At 41.9% G+C, this 21,268-nt stretch overlaps 1 protein-coding gene across 9 annotated transcripts in view; it reads left to right on the plus strand.

Moving 5' to 3' along the window:
* The window catches only part of LOC124138984 (adenylate kinase 9-like), a 64,017-nt gene extending 43,276 nt beyond the window's left edge, over window positions 1-20,741 (plus strand). For 8 of the 9 annotated variants that reach the window (XM_048383677.1, XM_048383676.1, XM_048383679.1 and 5 more), the window contains 16 exons: window positions 847-1,037; window positions 1,667-1,957; window positions 4,050-4,269; window positions 5,645-5,713; window positions 7,380-7,487; window positions 8,330-8,446; window positions 9,446-9,664; window positions 11,181-11,394; window positions 11,868-12,069; window positions 12,654-12,800; window positions 13,547-13,764; window positions 15,723-15,881; window positions 16,341-16,542; window positions 17,032-17,130; window positions 17,723-17,940; window positions 19,585-20,741. In XM_048383677.1, the coding sequence (XP_048239634.1) occupies window positions 847-1,037; window positions 1,667-1,957; window positions 4,050-4,269; window positions 5,645-5,713; window positions 7,380-7,487; window positions 8,330-8,446; window positions 9,446-9,664; window positions 11,181-11,394; window positions 11,868-12,069; window positions 12,654-12,800; window positions 13,547-13,764; window positions 15,723-15,881; window positions 16,341-16,542; window positions 17,032-17,130; window positions 17,723-17,940; window positions 19,585-19,796 (2,886 nt within the window). In that variant the 3' untranslated portion in view covers window positions 19,797-20,741. Of the gene's footprint in view, window positions 1-846; window positions 1,038-1,666; window positions 1,958-4,049; window positions 4,270-5,644; window positions 5,714-7,379; window positions 7,488-8,329; window positions 8,447-9,445; window positions 9,665-11,180; window positions 11,395-11,867; window positions 12,070-12,653; window positions 12,801-12,940; window positions 12,999-13,546; window positions 13,765-15,722; window positions 15,882-16,340; window positions 16,543-17,031; window positions 17,131-17,722; window positions 17,941-19,584 lie in introns of those variants that run through there. The other variant, XM_048383684.1, reaches the window with a different exon arrangement.
* Window positions 20,742-21,268: the final 527 nt, after the last annotated feature.

A 21,268-nucleotide genomic window follows, 5' to 3' on the forward strand; every position in this document is an offset into this window, starting at 1 on the left:
GACAATGGAGATCTATCTTGAGCCAAACAGCAGACAATCTGGATATGGCTGAAAGGGTCATGGCAACAAAGATGCTTCAGATATGTCCTTCAGGTACCCTTCTGTATTCTGAAATTTATCTAAATAGAATTTGAATGCACAAATGTACCCTACCTTGACAATATATACGTGGCATAAATGGATGCATCCATTCCATAATGCGTGAAGAGTCAGGAAGTCTGGACTATTCAAGTCTGTAAAGGAATTTGTGCATCATAGAATAGACACATCCTGGATCCAGTGCTATACATTGCCATATCTATAGTAGCCAATACAACAAGGAATCCTTCAGTCTCAGTATGGCAAGTCATGGTAAGATTCAAAGGATAGAAACAGATTTCTATACATTGCCATATCTACAGTACCCAATACGACAAGGAATCCTTCAGTCTCAGTATGGCAAGTCATGGTAAGAGTCAAGGGATAGAAATAGATTTCTATACATTGCCATATCTACAGTACCCATTACAACAAGGAATCCTTCAGTCTCAGTATGGCAAGTCATGGTAAGAGTCAAAGGATAGAAACAGATTTCTATTTCTGCTGTTCAGCAGAAGGAGTTACCATCAACCTTATGGTTAAAGTGGTTGTCCACATGAATATATCCTTCAAAAATTGTATTAGTCTCAGACTAGTAATTCTCAGACATGCTAATTTCAAAGTAAGACTTTTACATGGCAAGCAGCTCAAATTAAACATGTCATTACATCCATACTAATGGCGACCAACTGGGATGGCTTTTTTTCAAGACAGTGGAGGCTCTGTCAGATTGTACAGCATCATATATCTCCTGTGTGAATGTTCCAGGCCCCGCCGGTCCGGCTGTTGATCCTGGGGCCCCGGGGCGCCGGGAAGTCCCTCCACGGCCGTCACCTGGCCAAGAAGCTCGGCCTGTTCCACATCTCGTTCAGGGAGAGGCTGCAGGAGCTCATCATTGCCAAGACCAAGAAGAAGATTGGGCCCGAGTTTGAGGAAGATGAGGAGGAAGATGAGGAAGAGTGAGTAGAAGCAACTGCTGGCACACAGTTTCCACTTTGGACAATACAGTCACGCTTTTATATATCTTTTGGCTTGCAGATTCACAAATTAGCTTTGGTAGGTAAAAATCAAAGATTTGTGTTGCTCAATATTATATTTTTCTTTTGGGTTGTTTGGTTCAGTTGTTTTAGTGACAACAAAATATAAATTCTTTTGAAAGTGCATGATGTTTACTTTTTAAAAGTACATTATTTGTATTTGCTTTTGCCAGAGGAGCCGTGGGGATTGGGGGGAAGAATATACATCCCCAGCAACCAATACTTGTCATAGGAGACGACTAAATGGATCAGATAGTCATGCTCACTGACTTAGATCAATGCATGATGTCATATCCCAATTGTGTGTGATGCTCATGTTGTCAGTCACCGGATTGTCTGATCCAGTCTTGATTATTTACAGACTGTTGTTATATAGATGTAATATTGCTGAGCATTAAGCAACAAACAAGTTTTTGTCAGAGAAGGCTTGGTTGTCTTGTTGAAGTGGTTACAGTAGCCAGAGAGAATATACAATTTGGTGAATAATTATTTGAAAAGTTTACAGTTAATTTGTGGTTCTAGTTTTGTATTCACTTCCCCCATGTTAACAGAGAGGAGGAAGAAGAGGAAGATGGTGCAATCCTGGCCCCTGATGGCAGTGTAGTGAAGGATGGGGACGAGGAGCTAGCAGGCAGTGACACCAAGCAGGCCGAGGTGGCGGGGCAGGACAGCAAGGTCACCCAGGGGGATGACGAGGAGGAAGTGGAAGGGGAGGCCGATCCCGAGCCTGAGCTGACGGAGGAAGAGGAGGCCATCAAGGCTAACCTGGAGGGGGATGAGCCCCTCCCTGCAGAAGTCCTGGACAACATCATCCCCCACTGGTGGCAGAGGGAGCCATTCAAGTGAGTTTCTAGTTACGTTGTTGGTTTCCGAGAACGCCTTTAGTGGATGGAGTCTCTGCCCTGAGTGAGGAAGGTTCGGTCCTCTTGACCTGCTGTATCTGTGTTCACGTTCTACCATACTAGTTGACGTACATAAAACTGTTCTTATGTAGTAAGTTAAGGATGAAACAGGCCTGTGGTTTGGGTGGGCAATTTAAACACAAGGGAGAGGAGAAGTGTTTTATCCAACTTGTGAACCATCTAAATGCAAGATATCGGATCCAGAAAGAATAAAAAGTCACATTGGGGTACCTTGTAGTGAAACAATAGCATTGTCGTCGCATAAAACAAATTCAAGAACAACGGGCGACTGATAGAAATCCGTCACATGTAAGATTGAACACTCTTTCATCACCTATCTGTATCTTAGTGGGAAAACAGTGGGTTACAATATTAAACATGATGCATGCATGTCAGGTCGCAGGTTTGATTCACATCATGGAACTTTCATGTGAAAACAATTGTGACTTTTAACCAGTCAATAATCAATATTACATGAATATTAAAAGCAGTCTGTACAATTCAAATGTTAAACCTCCAAGCAGGTCTTACAATTCAAATGTTAAACCTCCAAGCAGGTCTTACAATTCAAATGTTAAACCTCCACGCAGGTCTTACAATTCAAATGTTAAACCTCCAAGCAGGTCTTACAATTCAAATGTTAAACCTCCAAGCAGGTGTTACAATTCAAATGTTAAACCTCCAAGCAGGTCTTACAATTCAAATGTTAAACCTCCAAGCAGGTGTTACAATTCAAATGTTAAACCTCCAAGCAGGTCTTACAATTCAAATGTTAAACCTCCAAGCAGGTCTTACAATTCAAATGTTAAACCTCCAAGCCGGGCCCACTTGAAAGTAGGACCTCTCATAAGGTTGCAAAGAGACAGAAAGATACCTACACTACTATAGGCAAAATTGGCAATAGGTTTATGAAAAGTTCTATAAAAGGACTTGTTGTTGCTGTTGTTGTTGTTGTTGTTGTTATTGTTATTTCAAAGTAGTCCAAGAGATAGGGTATGTTTATTTACCCCAAAAGGTCCATATGGTTTGAATACTTGTAACATTTGCATTATGTCTGGGCTATTCAAAAACATATTGGTTACAAAATACATCTTGACCATTTTGCCAGTAGGGGGGGGGGGGGGGCGTTAAAGGCATGACTCAGCACTTTTTCCTGAAGGTGACAGTATGTTTTCAGAGATGATCAGGATATGTATATGTTACCTATAGTGGTCAAATTCTATGTTAAATCAACTCTTGAAAGATGATATTTTATTATGAAAACAAAAAAACTGACAAATTGTATTTAATTCATATATATTTTTTACAGTCAAAATGGCAATTTAAGTTAATTTTTTGTAAACTTCAACTTTTAATTGGATTCATAACCAAACTATTCCCCAAATTCATGAAACTTATGTTGATTTTGTTAGAATGGGGCATAGCCAGTATAAAACACTGCAAAGGTTATTCATTTTCTGACAAAAACGTAATCTTTTGCTACTTTTATAATACTCTATAATATTTAAAATACACCAAAGGGAGATAACTCCTCCTTCAAAATCTCTATTGTAGCTATTATTCGTAGTCATTCTCAATTTTTATTAAACTTATCGCGTTTTCCTTAATCACATGTGCGCTAAAAAAAATTGGTGAGTCATGCCTTTAATGGCATACTGTCGGGGAAATGGTCAAGATACAATTTGTAGTGAGTGAGTGAGTGAGTGAGTGAGTTTGGTTTAACGCCGCTTTTAACAGTATTCCAGTTATATCGCGGCGTGTCAGCTTAATGTGGGAGGAAAACCCGAAGTGATGCAGGTCTTAGACGTTTACCACTTCGGTGAAACCCACGATCACGGGTATGGTGCTGACAAACCTAGAAACATAATCGGGGCGAACCGGGATTCGAACCCACAATCATAGGTTTCTGGTGTGCCCAAGGGACGCAATTCTGCACAGCGCCTTCATGATCCACATTTCAAACCTTTTGGACCTTTGAGGTAAATTAATTCCATGCTATCTCTTGGACTAAAGGGGTTACCTTTCTGTTCAGATCTACAGGGTTCATCTTGGAGGGTTTCCCCCGCACAGCTGAGGAGGTGAGGTATCTGGCCGAGCTAGGCCTGTTTCCCGATGCAGCCATCATTGTCGGAGTCTCGGACGGTGATGTCATCGGCCGCCTGCTGCCACCCAAACTAGACAAGTGGCGGATCAAGCGAGACAAGAGAATGGTCAAGAAGCAGAAGAAGATGGAGAAGGCTAAGAAGAAGAAGGTGAGATGAAGTGGAAGATTAGGTATTGGTGAGTGAGTGAGTGGCTGGTTGGGTGTGGGTGGGTGAGTGAGTGAGTTGGTAGATGAGTGAGTGGGTGGTTGAGTGAGTGAGTGAGTGGCTGGTTTGGTGGGTGTGGGTGAGTGAGTGAGTTGGTAGATGAGTGAGTGGGTGGTTGAGTGAGTGAGTGAGTGGCTGGTTGGGTGTGGGTGTGGGTGAGTGAGTGAGTTGGTAGATGAGTGAGTGGGTGGTTAAGTGAGTGAGTGAGTGGCTGGTTGGGTGGGTGTGGGTGAGTGAGTGAGTTGGTAGATGAGTGAGTGGGTGGTTAAGTGAGTGAGTGTGTGGATGGTTGGATGTGTGGGGGTGGGTGAGTGAGTTGGTAGATGAGTGAGTGGGTGGTTAAGTGAGTGAGTGTGTGGCTTGTTGGGTGTGGGTGTGGGTGAGTGAGTGAGTTGGTAGATGAGTGAGTGGGTGGTTAAGTGAGTGAGTGTGTGGATGGTTGGATGTGTGGGGGTGGGTGAGTGAGTTGGTAGATGAGTGAGTGGGTGGTTAAGTGAGTGAGTGTGTGGCTTGTTGGGTGTGGGTGTGGGTGTGGGTGAGTGAGTGAGTTGGTAGATGAGTGAGTCGGTGGTTAAGTGAGTGAGTGAGTGGCTGGTTGGGTGGGCGTTGGTGAGTGAGTGAGTTGGTAGATGAGTGAGTGGGTGGTTAAGTGAGTGAGTGTGTGGATGGTTGGATGTGTGGGGGTGGGTGAGTGAGTTGGTAGATGAGTGAGTGGGTGGTTAAGTGAGTTAGTGACTTGATGTGTGGGTTGGGTGAGCGAGTGGATTGGTGAATGAGTGAGTTAGTAGGTGAGCTGGTGGGTGGTTGTGTGGGTAGGTGGGTGGGTGGGTGAGTGAGTGAGTGAGTGGGTGGTGGTTGTGTGAATGAGTGAGAGAGTGGGTTAGTGGGTGGGCAGGTTGCACGAGTGGGTGAGTGAGTAGGTAGGTGGGTGGGTGGTTGTGTGAGTGAGTGAGTGAGTGGGTTGGTGGGTTGCGTGAGTGAGTGAGTTGGTGGGTGGGTGGGTGGTTGTGTGAGTGGGTTAGTGGGTGGGCAGGTTGCACGAGTGGGTGAGTGAGTAGGTAGGTGGGTGGGTGGTTGTGAGAGTGAGTGAGTGAGTGGGTTGGCGGGTTGCGTGAGTGAGTGAGCCAGTTGGTAGGTGGGTGGGTGGTTGTGTGAGTGAGTTTGGGTGAGTGGGTTATTTTTGTATAGTCCCCTGAACCAATGTCTCCAATGTCCTGGCTAAGAAATTGTTATTCCTAAGTTCCCCGTTCGCAGCTCAATCTTAAAATAATAAGTTAATCAAAACCATTTTCTTTACGTATGACTGTTTGGCTTTCAGGAGCTTGCAATCCAGAAGAGGAGAGATGAACTCCTGAAGGACCAGAAGGAGAGGAGGGAGGAGAGACAGGTGGGTGTGAGAGACAATATTAATGTCTGTTTAGGACTACATTCAGTGGCCACATGGACACATCATCCCATGTATTCCTATCAATCACAGTTTGTATGTGACTTTGATTATTCAGACATAGATATGGAATACTGAAAATGTACCAAATCATATGTCACCCTTTCCCATGTTTAGATAGGGACTTAAGAGTGTGGTACTTGGGACACAAATAAATTTGTATTTGTTATGAAGATTCATCCTTTAAACCAAAAAAATGTATGTAAAATATTGCCTTTATATAAAAAAAAGTTTCCAATGGTTTGATTTCAGCATTCAGGGGTGAGCAGTGAGACTCAGAGTGAAAAAAATAGATGGTATTCGGGATTGTGGGGTGAAGGGTGTGTAGAGTTGTTATATGTTGCGGTCATTGGATTGCGTGAGTGAGTGAGTGAGTTGGGTTTTTACACTGCTTTTAGCAATATTACAGCAATATCTCAACAGGGGACACTAGAAATAGGCATCATATGATACCCATTTGAGATGTCAGAAATGGATGGTGCCAAATTCTTTTCAATGATGTTCTGTATTTCAAGGAAATTTGTCAAGTGACAATATCAGTTTATTGTCAATATGATAAGGAATATATTTCATCACCAGTTTGGAGCACATCATTGCCACATCATAGAAGCTGTGACATGAAATATATGCTCTTATACCACTAGGGTGTGTTATGTTCATTGTTTCTGCGGGTCATTGTTCTTTGTAACGATTGCACACAGTGACAATCTGATTCAGACAAGAGGGTGCAAGCCTTGTTTCTTGGATTTGCATAGTCACATAAAGTGCTTCAGCTTCATGGCCTTGAAGATCCGGGGTAGAATAGGTCTTCAGCAACCCATGCTTGCCGTAAAAGACAATTTTGCTTGTCGTAAGATGCGACATAATGGGATCAGTCGGTCAGGCTCGCTGACTTGGTTGATGCTTGTCATCGATCCCAATTGCGTGGATCGATGCTCATGATGTCATTCACTGAATTGTCTGGTCCAGACTTGATTATTTACAGACTGCTGTCATATAGCAGGAATATTGCTTAGTGCGGCGTTAAACAACAATCAAAACAAAACAAAAATACAAAGGCAACGAAAGGTCTCGCTCGCAAGAACATGCAGATACAGAAATATTCACGCACGCCCAATTACTCAACTTTCAACTGCGGTATCATATGCCCGTCACCCCTGACCCTAGGGAATATCAATCCTGGAATAGGACAGACCTCTTGAACATCATAAGTATGGACGTAAAGAAGAGATGTTTCCAATTTGTACCACTTAATGACAAAAATAACAATCAGTCAAGTGTAACAACAGTGTCTTTATTCTCATCACGATATGCTGCACGTGATTTCCAAACTTTACACACTCACCCTTCACGAGACAAATGGTGCATCTCGAGTCAGGGATATATGAGGTCACATGTGACGTTCATGAGTGTTGGTTCACACATAACAGTATGTTGGTTTGTGCATCGAACCAATCTAAGATCTCTTGAATATGAGTAGTTCTTCATATGTTAACCAACATCGGGGTATTCACGTTTCTTTTGTCGGTGAGTATATATGGATTAAATTTGAAATGTTGAGCATGGATATTATCAGTGTGGGATGATTCATTCTTTGATGTTCTACCAGGCCCAGAGAGCAGCTGAGAGAGAGGAGGAAGACGATGAGGAGGAGGAAATAGAAGAAGAAGAGGAAGAGGAAGAAGACATTGAAGCAATGCTAGCTGAGGAATTTGAGGTGAAACATATATTACCCATAATATTTTTTTTGTACTGTTGATAAACATTACCGTATTTGACTTAATAAGCGCCTAGGGCGCTCTCAAAATTAGAAATAGAGGGCTCCTATTAGAATATAATTTTGGTGAGAGAAAAAAAAACAGAGTCCAAAGATCGTAAATTTTGTGGTTTATGCTGACAGCCTGGAATGATACAAAAGAAAAGTCTGTGTGTATTATACACAACAAATATAGCTTTCCAGAATTTAATTGCCCATAATTAAGGGTGCATGTAACACACAAGTGAGTAGTATACAGGAATAAATAAGTCATGTGTACATTAATCAATCGGAAGGGGTGCTAATTGGGATTGTTCATGATCAATAGCCAATATATTAGCAAACATTTGCAGTCACCTTTTGTGACACTCAAGACATGTGCTCACCCTTGCATGTAGTGACATGGAGTCTACAGGAATGTCTGGGTTCCTGCAATGCTTTAGGGACTGACTGTTTGACATTCTGTGGGGGTGGGCCCTGGGATCATTTGTTCCAGAAAATACTGGAGAAAAAGTACTTTTTCCTCAGGTTTTACCCTCCCAAATAATTGTTTGTTGGACAATTGTTGATCACATCCTTGAATTGTGTGTCTTGAAGCAATGAAGGAAAAACTGGTTCCCAACAAAAATCTGTGTGCCTCTTTCTATGTACATCATGTTAATCTGTCAAGTCGGGGTCAGGCAAACCAGTGGCTGATGGCATGAGAGACAGATCTTGTCAACCAGTACAGAAGGACTCTTTGAATGATGATTGTCTAACATGAGTGAGGCGTTTGAGGTTAATGATTGGTGGTGTTTATGCAGGAGGAGGAAGAAGAGGAAGAGGAGGAGGAAGAGCTGGAGGATGATGCTGTGGACAGGATCAGGAACAATCTGAATGAGATGTACGACAACGACACCAACAGGCTGGAGCAGGTTCAGGTAGGGCAACACAGGATAAACCTTAGATTTATTAGCTCACCTGACTGAAAGTCATGTTTTGGCACATTTAGATGTAGCTCACAGTATTCATATCCAAGTTTAATGTGGCCACCATTTCCTCATGATTTAGATGAGCTACAGAGCCTTGTTTCTGTATATATTTCACCAGCCTGCAGGGTGATCTGCTACATCTTCCTCATGGTAAAAGTGTCAGATTGTGCCTCTAAGTTAATCTAAAGAAAATAAGTCTTGGTTCTCAGGCACCACCCGCATCATCATAAAGTCTGCCGCACGTTTCGTTTTATTCCCTTTTCCAAACAATATAAAAATCCTAATACTTAAACCAATGCACAAAATAAATTGAAAATGGAATAAAAAACGAAACGTGCAATGAACTTTATGATGATGTGGGCAGTGCCTGAGAACAAAGACTGTTATTTTTTTAGCCTTAGAAGTAATTCTCATAATTTGACATTCCTCACAAAGGGGAAACATTACCATTTGGATTTAATTTTCATAGAAACCCTGTGTGCTTAGAATTGTTATACATTTAGTTGAAACTGGTACTCACATAATTTTTCTTACACTGTTTTTCATGGGATTTAAATTATATTATAGTATGGCAATTGAGAATACCTGGGAATATTTTGATTTTTTGGGGAAATTTTGGTTTGTCCCTTTGAGATAACAAGAGGTAATATTTGTAACACAATCTAATTGTTTCGTCATACAGCATCTCCAGTGAGATCTAGGACAATCTGTTCCCTACATACTCAGGAAAAAGGAGTTTATCCTTTCAAGAGCATTAACGTATATGTCTGCATATTTGTCACCAATTTGCTTCAATTCAACATCAAACATTGCCGCCACTATTGTATGTTAATCCAATTGAATTAAATAAACTATGAACACATTGAATGACCATCACTTACTCACAGGCTTCTCCAGTTTATTAAACTAACTGTTAAAATTAACTGTTGATGTTGCTCTTCTCCTCAGGACACTCTGGAGGAGGCGCTAGTTCCTCGCCTGGACGTCGATGGTGGCCGCAAACCCCACATCGTCCGCTACATCCTCACCAAGAAGATCAAGCCATTTGTTCAGTTCCGCCACAGCCTGTTTGAGAGAATCTACCCTGTCAGTGAGAAGCTTGCCAAGAAGATGCTGCAGATAGGCTACAAGCAGCCCAGTCGCTTCGGCAGGTGGTGTCCGGTGCAGGTACGTGGCTCAGCGGGTTATACACCACAATCTTAATCAACCTGTGTGTGATCGTCAGTCTCTCTCCTCCCAATCTCATTAAAATCAACTCTTAGTTCTCGCTACCGCTAAACAAAGATCTGAGGACATCCCATTAAGGATCACGTCAGAACGACCTTTCATCCGACCAATCAAGGCGTCGCTTACCAGATCATTAAAGTGACAGTCGGAATGTGATTTCTAATAATGCAACCTCGAAAACTTTAACACGGGTTATTCCGAACGATAGTTATGGGTTTATTGACTGAATCGATCTAGACCAATATATTTGCCATACCAGAATGTTCTTTTGTTTAGGTTTCAAATTTTTAATCTAGAATTTGTCAAAATATGTTTTGAAGCGTAGTCGCCAATTTGAATTTAGTGCTGTAAAGCACGAGAAAACTGCCTTCTGATTAGCTAATGTCTACTTCTTGTCAGTCCTTCCATTGGTCTGTCAAGGTCGGTCTGACGTGAACCGTAACGGGATGTCCTCAGATCTTTGTTTAGCGATAGAGAGAACCAAGATCTGTTTTTAATGAGATTGCTCTCCTCCATCCAACAAGCCTAAACAAAACAAACACACACTTTTACATCCCCTGCAGTTCAAGGAGGCAAACTGATGAAGCATAAGCAGACTATATCCAGACTACATTCTTGTCCCTTGGGAAGTGTGTGTCTTGAAGCTACGAATGAAAAATATTCTGCCTCTCCCAGCCCCTAAATCACACAAGCCCCGACACACAGAGAAACATGCAAATAGCACACACACACACAGGGAAACATGCACACAGCACACAGACACACATAGAGAGAAACATGCACACAGCACACAGACACACACAGAGAAACATGCACACAGCACACAGACACACACAGAGAAACATGCACACAGCACACAGACACACACACACAGAGAAACATGTAGACAGCACATAGACACACACAGAGAAACATGCACACAGCACACAGACACACACAGAGAGAAACATGCACACAGCACACAGACAAACACAGAGAGAAACATGCACACAGGACACAGAGAGACACACACACAGACAGACAAACACGCACTGAGCACACAGAGGCACACACACACACACACGGACATGGCCACGCACATATGGACACACACATATATGGACACACACACACATATGGACACACACATATATGGACACACACACATATGGACATACACATATATGGACACACACACACATATGGACACACACATATATGGACATACACATATATGGACACACACACACATATGGACACACACATATATGGACACACACACATATGGACACACACATATGGACACACACATATATGGACACACACACACATGGACACACACACATATGGACACACACACACATATGGACACACACACACAAGTCATGTCCCTAAACCTTTAGAGTTTGAGTTCTGTGCCTCTATGACATCAAATGATGTGTATATCTCCACTCACTGTATGGTGTCCATCCTCCAGCTCCAAAGCGGGGAGTGCATCCAGGCAATGAGCGGCCCCGGCTACCAGACGTATCCCTGCCTCTACCGCCAACACGTCTACTTCCTGTCCAGCCCACAGGCCCGGGAAGAATTCATGCATGACCCCATGACCTTCCTCAAACAAGTGTCGCCCAAACCGGTTGTGCCAGTTCGAATTGCAGTCGTCGGACCACCCAAGTCAGGGAAAACTACGTGTAAGTCCGACAAAGATCTTTCATGCTTTGAGTTGGGTTGGCAAGAACACCTTTTACCTCACTAGAAGGGTTTGCTTGTTGGTTTGTTTTTGCTTTGATTTACACTGCACAGCATTATTCCAGCGATACCTTCATCTGTAAATAATAGAGTCAGGACCAGACAATCCAGGTATTCACATCATGAATGTCGATCTACACAATTGGGATATGATGACATGTATCAACCAATTCAGTGAGCCTGTCCACCCAATACCATATGGGGCCTCTGAACCAGCTGAAGACCAATTCTAACCCTGATCTTCACAGGGGCCACTAGAACTGCCAATGTTAAGAAATGAGTGAAACCTTTATGAAAACAGAAGACTTCGTGTTTACTTGATTTAAGACGAGCATGTTTTATTTATGTTTTTCGCACAATCCGTGATGATGATGATGATGATGATGATGATGATGATGATGTGTTCTCTGTGCAGTGGCCACAAGGTTTGCGGAGGAGTACGGCCTGATGCGGTTGTCCATCGGTGAGGCCATGAGACTTGTGCTGCACAACCAGCCTCTCTCGGAACTCGCACGGGAGATGAACTCGCACCTCTTCCGTGGCCTCACCATCCCTGATGAGCTTGCAGTACAAGCGCTGGAGATCTGCATGATGGATATGAAATGTCAGACCAGAGGGTAGGCAGTAGCTTCAGAAACATGTTTTATTACAATTGTTCTATTGTAAAAACTGAATAAAGAATTTTTGAATAAAGATAAAGCTTCAGTCAACTTCAGTGTATGCCTAACCATCCGTCATATTGTTCAGCTAAATACAATTCCCTATCGGACATTTTGTACCCATCTCTTGAGACCTACAGAGGTACCTGGGTAGGGTTGGGTAATGAGTGGTTGTGTACCTGGGGAGTAAATATGGACTCGTCCCAGCCCAAGTCCCTTGGGCACGCCAGAAAGCTTTGATTGTGGGTTTGAATCCCGGTTCGCCCCGATTATGTTTCTAGGTTTGTCAGCACCATACCTGTGCTCGTGGGTTTCACCGAAGTGGTAAACGTCTGAGACCTGCATCATTTCGGGCTTTCCTCCCACATTAAGCTGACACGCCGTGATGTAACTGGAATACTGTTCAAAGCAGTGTTAAACCCAACTCACTAAGATAATCCCTTAAGGTCAAATGTTTATAAGGGAAGATGAGTTGATGGGATTTATCACTGCTCTAGTACTTTAAGCTGGTCAGGCATTGACAGTGTGATGAATTCTTCCAGGTTTGTGTTAGACGGCTTCCCAGTGTCGCGGCACCAGATTGACCTGATGACGGAGAGGAGCCTGATCCCTGTGCGGGTTGTGGAATTGAAGCTGGAGAGCAAGGATGTGCTGATCCGCGGAACCAAGGACAGAATCTCAAGTTCACGGTATGTCTGCATCACATGGTCACAGAACATTGTTCAACCTCCTGCCACTGACTGTTTCATAATTCCAATCTTAAAACTTGATTTAAGCGACAGCAATGTCCCTCCCTCTCTTGATTCTTCCCTCCCTCCCTGTATTCCAGGACTCTGCCCCTACACGACGGCTCCCTGAGCCTGTCAGAGTGACTGCATGGCATACCCTCCCTCTGTCCCCCCTTCCTTCCTTCACTCACTGTATTCCAGGACTCTGCCCTTACACAACAGCTCCTTGAGCCTGTCAGAGTGACTGCATGGCATACCTTCCTTCCTTCCTTCACCCACCCTCACTCACTCACTCACTGTGTTCCAGGACTCTGCCCCTACACGACAGCTCCTTGAGCCTGTCAGAGTGACTGCATGGCATACCTTCCTTCCTTCCTTCCTTCCTTCCTTCCTTCCTTCCTTCCTTCCTTCCTTCACTCACTCACTCACTCACTGTGTTCCAGGACTCTGCCCCTACACGACAGCTCCTTGAGCCTGTCAGAGTGACTGCATGGCCTTCCTTCCTTCCTTCCTTCCTTCCTTCCTTCCTTCCTTCCTTCCTTCACTCACTCACTGTGTTCCAGGACTCTGCCCCTACACAACAGCTCCTTGAGCCTGTCAGAGTGACTGCATGGCATACCTTCCTTCCTTCCTTCCTTCCTTCCTTCCTTCCTTCCTTCCTTCCTTCACTCACTCACTCACTCACTCACTCACTCACTGTGTTCCAGGACTCTGCCCCTACACGACAGCTCCCAGATCCTGTCGGTGCGACTGCGAGGCTACCGCGATTCCATCCAGGAAGTAAAGGACTGGTACAGCAAGGAGCACATGAACTACATGGAGGTGAATGGGGACAGCTCCAAGTGGGCGGTGTGGCAAAACATGCTGGACATTGCCAAGGACAGCGTCAAGCAGATTCAGAGCTACCTAAAGAGGATCACTGATGGTCAGTATTTCAGTTGTGTTGACTATCGACTTATGATCGGGGAGCACCATTATTTTCATTCTAACATGACAGTTATCTTGTTAAAATGTCATTATTCATCTTCTGCAGGAACTGTGAAAACAACATTTAATCAGATATCTAGATTGACCTCCCTTGTATCATGTGTATTGAACATATTTCAATAATTAATGAAACTAAAACATTTCACATAATAGTTTCTGGTCAATAACATAAAAATCTGTATTACAGACATGATAATATGGACTGTCATTTTAATGTTCAGTCACAGTAGGGCCATTATAAACATCACTTACAGATTGGTCAGGGGGCACTTACTGGAGCAGGGTGCTTAATGTGGGGAATACGGTATGTGATGACAGCCAGGTCACCTCCCTGATCTAAATTGTGTATGATACAGACAGATGCTTCCCTTACTCTGCAAGATGATGAGTTTCTCATATTGAATGTTGCTTCCCTTTCTCTGCAAGATGATGAGTTTCTAATATTGAATGTTGCTTCCCTTACTCTGCAAGATGATGAGTTTCTCATATTGAATGTTGCTTCCTTTACTATGTTAGATGATGAGTTCCTGATATTGAATGTTGCTTCCCTTGCTATGTAAATGATGAGTTTCTCATATTGAATGTTGTTTCCCTTACTCTGCAAGATGATGAGTTTCTCATATTGAATGTTGCTTGCCTTACTCTGCAAGATGATGAGTTTCTCATATTTAATGTTGCTTCCCTTACTCTGCAAGATGATGAGTTTCTCATATTGAATGTTGCTTCCCTTACTCTGCAAGATGATGAGTTTCTAATAGTGAATGTTGCTTCCCTTGCTATGTAAATGATGAGTTTCTCATATTTAATGTTGTTTCCCTTACTCTGCAAGATGATAGTTTCTAATAGTGAATGTTGCTTCCCTTACTCTGCAAGATGATGAGTTTCTAATAGTGAATGTTGCTTCCCTTACTATGTAAATGATGAGTTTCTCATATTGAATGTTGTTTCCCTTACTCTGCAAGATGATGAGTTTCTCATAGTGAATGTTGCTTCCCTTACTCTGCAAGATGATGAGTTTCTCATATTGAATGTTGCTTCCCTTACTATGTAAATGATGAGTTTCTCATATTGAATGTTGTTTCCCTTACTCTGCAAGATGATGAGTTTCTCATATTGAATGTTGCTTCCCTTACTCTGCAAGATGATGAGTTTCTCATATTTAATGTTGTTTCCCTTACTCTGCAAGATGATGAGTTTCTCATATTGAATGTTGCTTCCCTTACTCTGCAAGATGATGAGTTTCTCATATTGAATGTTGCTTCCCTTACTCTGCAAGATGATGAGTTTCTCAAATTGAATGTTGCTTCCCTTACTCTGCAAGATGATGAGTTTCTCATATTGAATGTTGCTTCCCTTACTCTGCAAGATGATGAGTTTCTCATATTAAATGTTGCTTCCTTTACTATGTTAGATGATGAGTTTCTCATATTGAATGTTGCTTCCCTTACTCTGCAAGATGATGAGTTTCTCATATTAAATGTTGCTTCCTTTACTTTGTTAGATGATGAGTTTCTCATATTTAATGTTGCTTCCCTTACTCTGCAAGATGATGAGTTTCTCATATTGAATGTTATTTCCCTTACTCTGCAAGATGAGTTTCTCATATTGAATGTTGCTTCCCTTAATCTGCAAGATGATGAGTTTCTCATATTGAATGTTGTTTCCCATACTCTGCAAGATGATGATCGAGTTTCTCATATTGAATGTTGCTTCCCTTAATCTGCAAGATGATGAGTTTCTCATATTGAATGTTGTTTCCCTTACTCTGCAAGATGATGATGAGTTTCTCATATTGAATGTTATTTCCCTTACTCTGCAAGATGAGTTTCTCATATTGAATGTTGCACCCTTCCCTGCAAGATGATGAGTTTCTCATATTGAATGTTTGTTGTTCAGGTCAAGCAGCGTCTATTGCTGACATGTGCATCACGCCCAAGGAGTTCCTGCAGCGGGTGGGAGACTTCGAGCAGTACTGTCCCGTCAGCCTGGCACTCAGAGGGGAGCTTGTTGACTGCTCCACTGACCCAACACTCAAATGTGCTGCAGAGTTCAGAGGTAGGCTTTCTGATTTACAGGGGTAGCCACTGGTTGGTATGTTCACTGATCTCTAGGCTACATGAGTTTGATCTTTACGTAGATGACATGTGTAAATCAGGGAATGTTTCATCTAAGGACATAAAGGTCGAAGAGCATTAGCATTATCTGGGAATATGATTCCATTGTATTGTAATGAATACCTTGAGCCATTCCTGTCTGTGTTAAAAACTTTTGAATCTACTGGCCCATTCAAATGTCAAGGGAGGGTCATGAACAAAATGTACAAGGACATGGGGAGGGTCATCCGAAAAAATGACAAGCGTTGGGGAGGGTCATTATTTTCAGTACATTAGTGCATCAAAAACCTCAAACACCCACCCTCATCTGTAATAAATGACTGGTCCCTAAGTAAGCATGACTGAATGAATGTTTGTGGTGGGACAAAAATACATGGTCTGACCAGTACTTTGACTTCAGGTCACTACTACAAGATGGCGTCGAAGGTGGAGCTGGACCAGTTCCTGGAGGAGCCTGAAAGATACGTCCCCCCTCTGGCCCCCAGCAAGCTGCCCCCACCAGAGATGCTGCCCAAACGGAGGAAACCAGAGGAGGTGCAGGCCATCCGAGACATCGAGCTGCAGGGCTACTGCCCTGTCACCTTCCTGGACGGCAAGCGCAGGTCAGTTGTTTGTTTTGTTTGTTTGTTTGTTGTTTAACGCAGCACTCACCAATATTCCAGGTATGTGACAGCGGTCTGTAAATAATCGAGTCTGGACCAGACAATCCAGTGATTGACATCATGAGCATCGATCCATGCATTGGTTTGCCTGATCCAAACTAGATTATTTAAAGTCTGCCATCACATTACTGGAATATTGCTGAGTCTGACATTAAACAACAAACAAAACATACATTACATTACATCATGTCACAGGCACTGACAGTGTTTAAGGGGACTAGTCCTTCACAATATGAGATGTTTCCCAGAAAATCAGACACATTGTGATACCATAATGGTTTATTTTACTAATTTTCAAGTCAGTCCAATAATTTGAATGAGATCTTTATTTGAAGGTTGTGAATTTCAACATTAACTATATAGTTTATTGTCTTTTATTGTATGTAAACCATTATGTTTAAGATTTCTAAGTTGTTTTGTTTGCTGCAGATACGAGTCTATCGTGCCGGGTAGCTCTGACCTGATCGTGGAGTACAGGAACAAGTTTTACTACTTTGAGTCAGAGAAGAAACTCCTGAAGTTCATGAAGTAAGTGCTGATACCAGCAGAAAATTTAAATACCGTATTCGACTTAATAAGCGCCCAGGGCGCTCTCAAAATTAGAAATAGGGGGCTCTTATTAGAATATTATTTTAGTGAAAAAAAACAGAGTTGAAAGAAAAATTTTGTGGTTTATGCTGACAGCCTGAAATGTTTATGTACGGCAGATATATTTTCCAGAATTGAATTGCCCCTAACTAATGGTGCATATGACACAGGAATGCGTATTATACGCGAATGAATAAGTCTTGTTTACATTGATCAATCGGAAGGGGTGCTAATTGGGATTGTTCACGTGCCAATATATTAGCAAATATTGCCGTGGGCGCTTATTAGAGCGGGGCGGTTATTACGTCGAATACGGTAAACACAATATTATATAAATCTGTTTCCATGTGGATCTTGGTCATTAAGCCTGATTGATCAATTTTGAAGTTTGATGACGTTTAATATATACTATAGTGCTTTAACAATTTTAGTGTGTTTTTTCAATTTTAAAATTTTAAGGTTAGCATATTATGAAAAATATACCTTATTAATGAAAAATTCAATGTACCTGACTTCTCTCCGATCTGTCCAGACTGCCTGAGGTGTACTGGAATCTGAAGCTCCCCCACAAGCTCCCCCCCAAAAAGGAGTCCCTCCCTGTGACGGGGCTTCCCATGCTGGGGTTCATGGAGCAGACTGTGTCCACTGCTGTCATCAAAGCTCTGACTGCAGCCGGCAACTTCAAGCCAAAATACCCCTTCATCAACACATCCCGCTCATCCTTGTTGTATGTGGCCTATCATTTGAAAGGTGAGTTGGTGTCGCGTATTTGCTTCATGTATACTCAGTGTCATTTTATAGGCGGATTCAAGCGTTTTTTTCGGAAGCTTTTTCTATCACCTTCAATCTTGCAATTTTCATAGTTTTTAATAGACGTTTTTCATCTTTTTTAAGTTTCATAAAAGTATCTAATAAGGGTGACATAGCAGCGTTAGAAATTGGCACTAGTCCTGTAGTCCTTGCCAAACTGTCCAATTCTTAAGGTATCATAAAGACTAGTAGAAGTTTACCATTTTTAAGGGTTTTGCGATATGTTATTTTAAGGACTAGTGGACTAATAATGTTTGTTTCTACCGCTGCATAGGCATAAACAACATGGTTTCTTCAACTGTTAATTACATTGTCAACATACTCAGTCCTATTGACGCTGAGTGTATATAATACTTTTAAGATAGTATCGGTATTATCCCATTTTGGTCTTCTTAAAATCAATTTGAATTTGCTTGGCTAAACTCTTTTTAAGAGAGAAACAATTAACATGATACAGAACATCCAGATCACATTTAGGTCCTTAGATGGCCATCGCAGGTTTTAAACTTTGATCCAACTTTCTGTACTTTTGATCTGCTTGATCTTGTCAGATGGGAGTTGTGTCCCTTTGATATTTATTGGTGTGAACACTCTGAACAGTGTCTGTATGGTTTTACTGTTTTGACAAATATTTCAGACTTTTAAACGGGTGAGCACCAGGATTAGGCTTCACATAGTGTTCCCAAGTTGTGAATGGCATGCCTAACCACTATGCAAGCCAACGAGACACATTTTAGGCAGAAGCAAAGCAGAGTTGAGGTCCTTCTTCACAAACTAAAGCTAGCATTTAATAAAGTCCTTGATAAGCATTTAGAAGTTGGAAAAACATGAATACATGACACTTTTTATGGATAGCAACTTCTATTTTTCTTTGTCACAACGTTTCAGAGCTACCCCTAGCTCTGGGCGGTCTCGTAACCTAGTGGCTAAAGTGTTTGCTTGTCACGCTGAGCACCTGGGACCGATTCCTGACATGGGTACATTGTGTGAAGCCCATTTCTGGTGTCCCCCGCCGTGATATTGCTGGAATATTGCTAAAAGTGGTATAAAACCATACTCACTCACTCACCTCTTGCTCCTTCATCAGGTGAAGGGGGCACAGGTGGCCCAGTCGTCTAAGGTGCAGCCATTCGTTGTGCAGAGTTGCGTCCCTTGGGCACGCCAGAAACCTATGATTGTGGGTTCGAATCCCAGTTCGCCCCGATTATGTTTCTAGGTTTGTCAGCACTATACCAGTGCTCAAGGGTTTCACCGAACTGGTAAATATCCGAGACCTGCATCACTTCGGGCTTTCCTCCCACATTAGGCTGACATGCCGTGATATAACTGCAATACTGTTAAAAGCAGCGTTAAACCCAACTCACTCACACTCATCAGGTGAATGAAGGAAAGATCCCATCAACTGGCTTGGTTCCTGCAGTTCTGGGATGTTTATATGCAAGGATGGACATGGGTCAATCTGAATATCGATATTATTTTGGAGTGGGACCATCATTTAGGACTGCTGGGAGAACACAATTAAAAACTGTTGACCTTACAACTGACTCATAGCTGTAACTGAAATGAATGTTTTTCACCTTCCAGCATACAATCCTAAGAGCTCAGACTATATCCGAAGGAAGTACAAGAAAAAGCTGCTACAGTTTGAGGAGACTTGTCATCTGATCCAGTACCTTGGGGACAACATGACCGTCCGCTATCGCAATCCCACAGAGAGGCCGCAAGACTTTGATACGAAACTTGAGACATTCTTCGCCCTCCGCGGAATCGAACCAACACCAACCTGGATTGCGTAGCTTCTGTAATAGTCTCTGCTAAGTCATCAGCTTCATCAAGTGTCTGTCAGGGCCATTTGTTTTGGAATCAGCAAATTGTTGAAGTCAGTTTTAGGGAAAATGTAAGCGAGTGCAGCATTATTTGGTTCAAGTTCATAATTCATGTCTTCACATCAGTATATACAAGTAAGATATTTCAACAGGATCATAATTCAATACTGATATTATTTGGGAAATATTTTGTATATTTGTAAATATACTTTAAGTTCAGTGTAGATAGATATATATTTATTACATCCAACTGACTCTATTTGATAAACTGTCCAATTTTTTTTTCTCAATCATGTCCAAAGATTTATTTACCTAGTTATAGTATTATAAGGATATCCTTACAATTTCTTGTACTTCCGTCCATGTTGCCTTGAGTAGTATTATAATTCAAGACCTTCCAAGATGTATTTTAATTGTGTTTTTTTCAGAATTCTTTCCTTTGTTGCATTCATAGTCGTAAAATTCCTAGATTCATCTCAGCACAGCATTGTCTTCAATGTGTAAATATTCCTTTTCGGGAAACAATGTTTGAACTATTTTGATAAATATTCTGCTAAATCTTCGTAAAGCGAATAGTTGTCAAGTATTTTAATAAATGTTTTAAATTTAAGATTGTTAGGTGTTGACATCTTGTCAGGGCTTCTCAAGATAGCTTTAAGTACATGTTACATGCCTTGTTATATTTTAAAGATATATCAGCGGACATTGTTCTCTATGACGTATGTACTTCCCAATGTTTACCTGTGATATATATGATGTAACTATAGTGCCTGTCTGCATCTCATCGTGCTGTGAGGAATATTGTTTACAGGACAAGTGTTGTCACTATATGTACATATTTCTTCTGTAATATATGTGATCTCAAAATAAATGTATTAAGAATATTTGAAAGTATTAAATTTTATTTATACATTTCATGTGTGTTGGTCTGTTTGGTGTTTGGTAAGTGATGCACATGAAACACGTTTACCAGTATCACTTTGGTCAAAACTACATATCATGATGAGTTCGAATTTGGGATTCGAACCCACAATCATTGGATTTCTGGCATGACTGAATTTCATCTCTTTGGGTGACTTCCAGGGGTGTAGGACAATTACCCACACTACAAACCCCACCCAGAAAATTCCCCACAGATCAATAAACCCACTCAGATAATTCCCCCAAAGGACAAAACCCCAGGGCAAAACACCCACACAGACAATTCCCCCTTAAGAACAAAACCCAGGGCAAACCACCCACACAGACAATTTCCCCTAAGGACAAAACCCCACACAATTTCCAAGAGGACAATAACAAAAACACAGACTATTCAAGAGAATTGATACTTCAATATCATTTGTGACATCAATTCACAGATAATTGGCAGACTAAATAATCTAGTCTGGATCAGACAAACCTGTGATTGACATTATGAGCAACACTCCTCGTTAATCTGTAAA

Source organism: Haliotis rufescens, unplaced genomic scaffold, assembly GCF_023055435.1.
Source record: "Haliotis rufescens isolate VD_foot unplaced genomic scaffold, xgHalRufe1.0.p SCAF_5, whole genome shotgun sequence".
Lineage (NCBI taxonomy): Eukaryota > Metazoa > Mollusca > Gastropoda > Lepetellida > Haliotidae > Haliotis > Haliotis rufescens.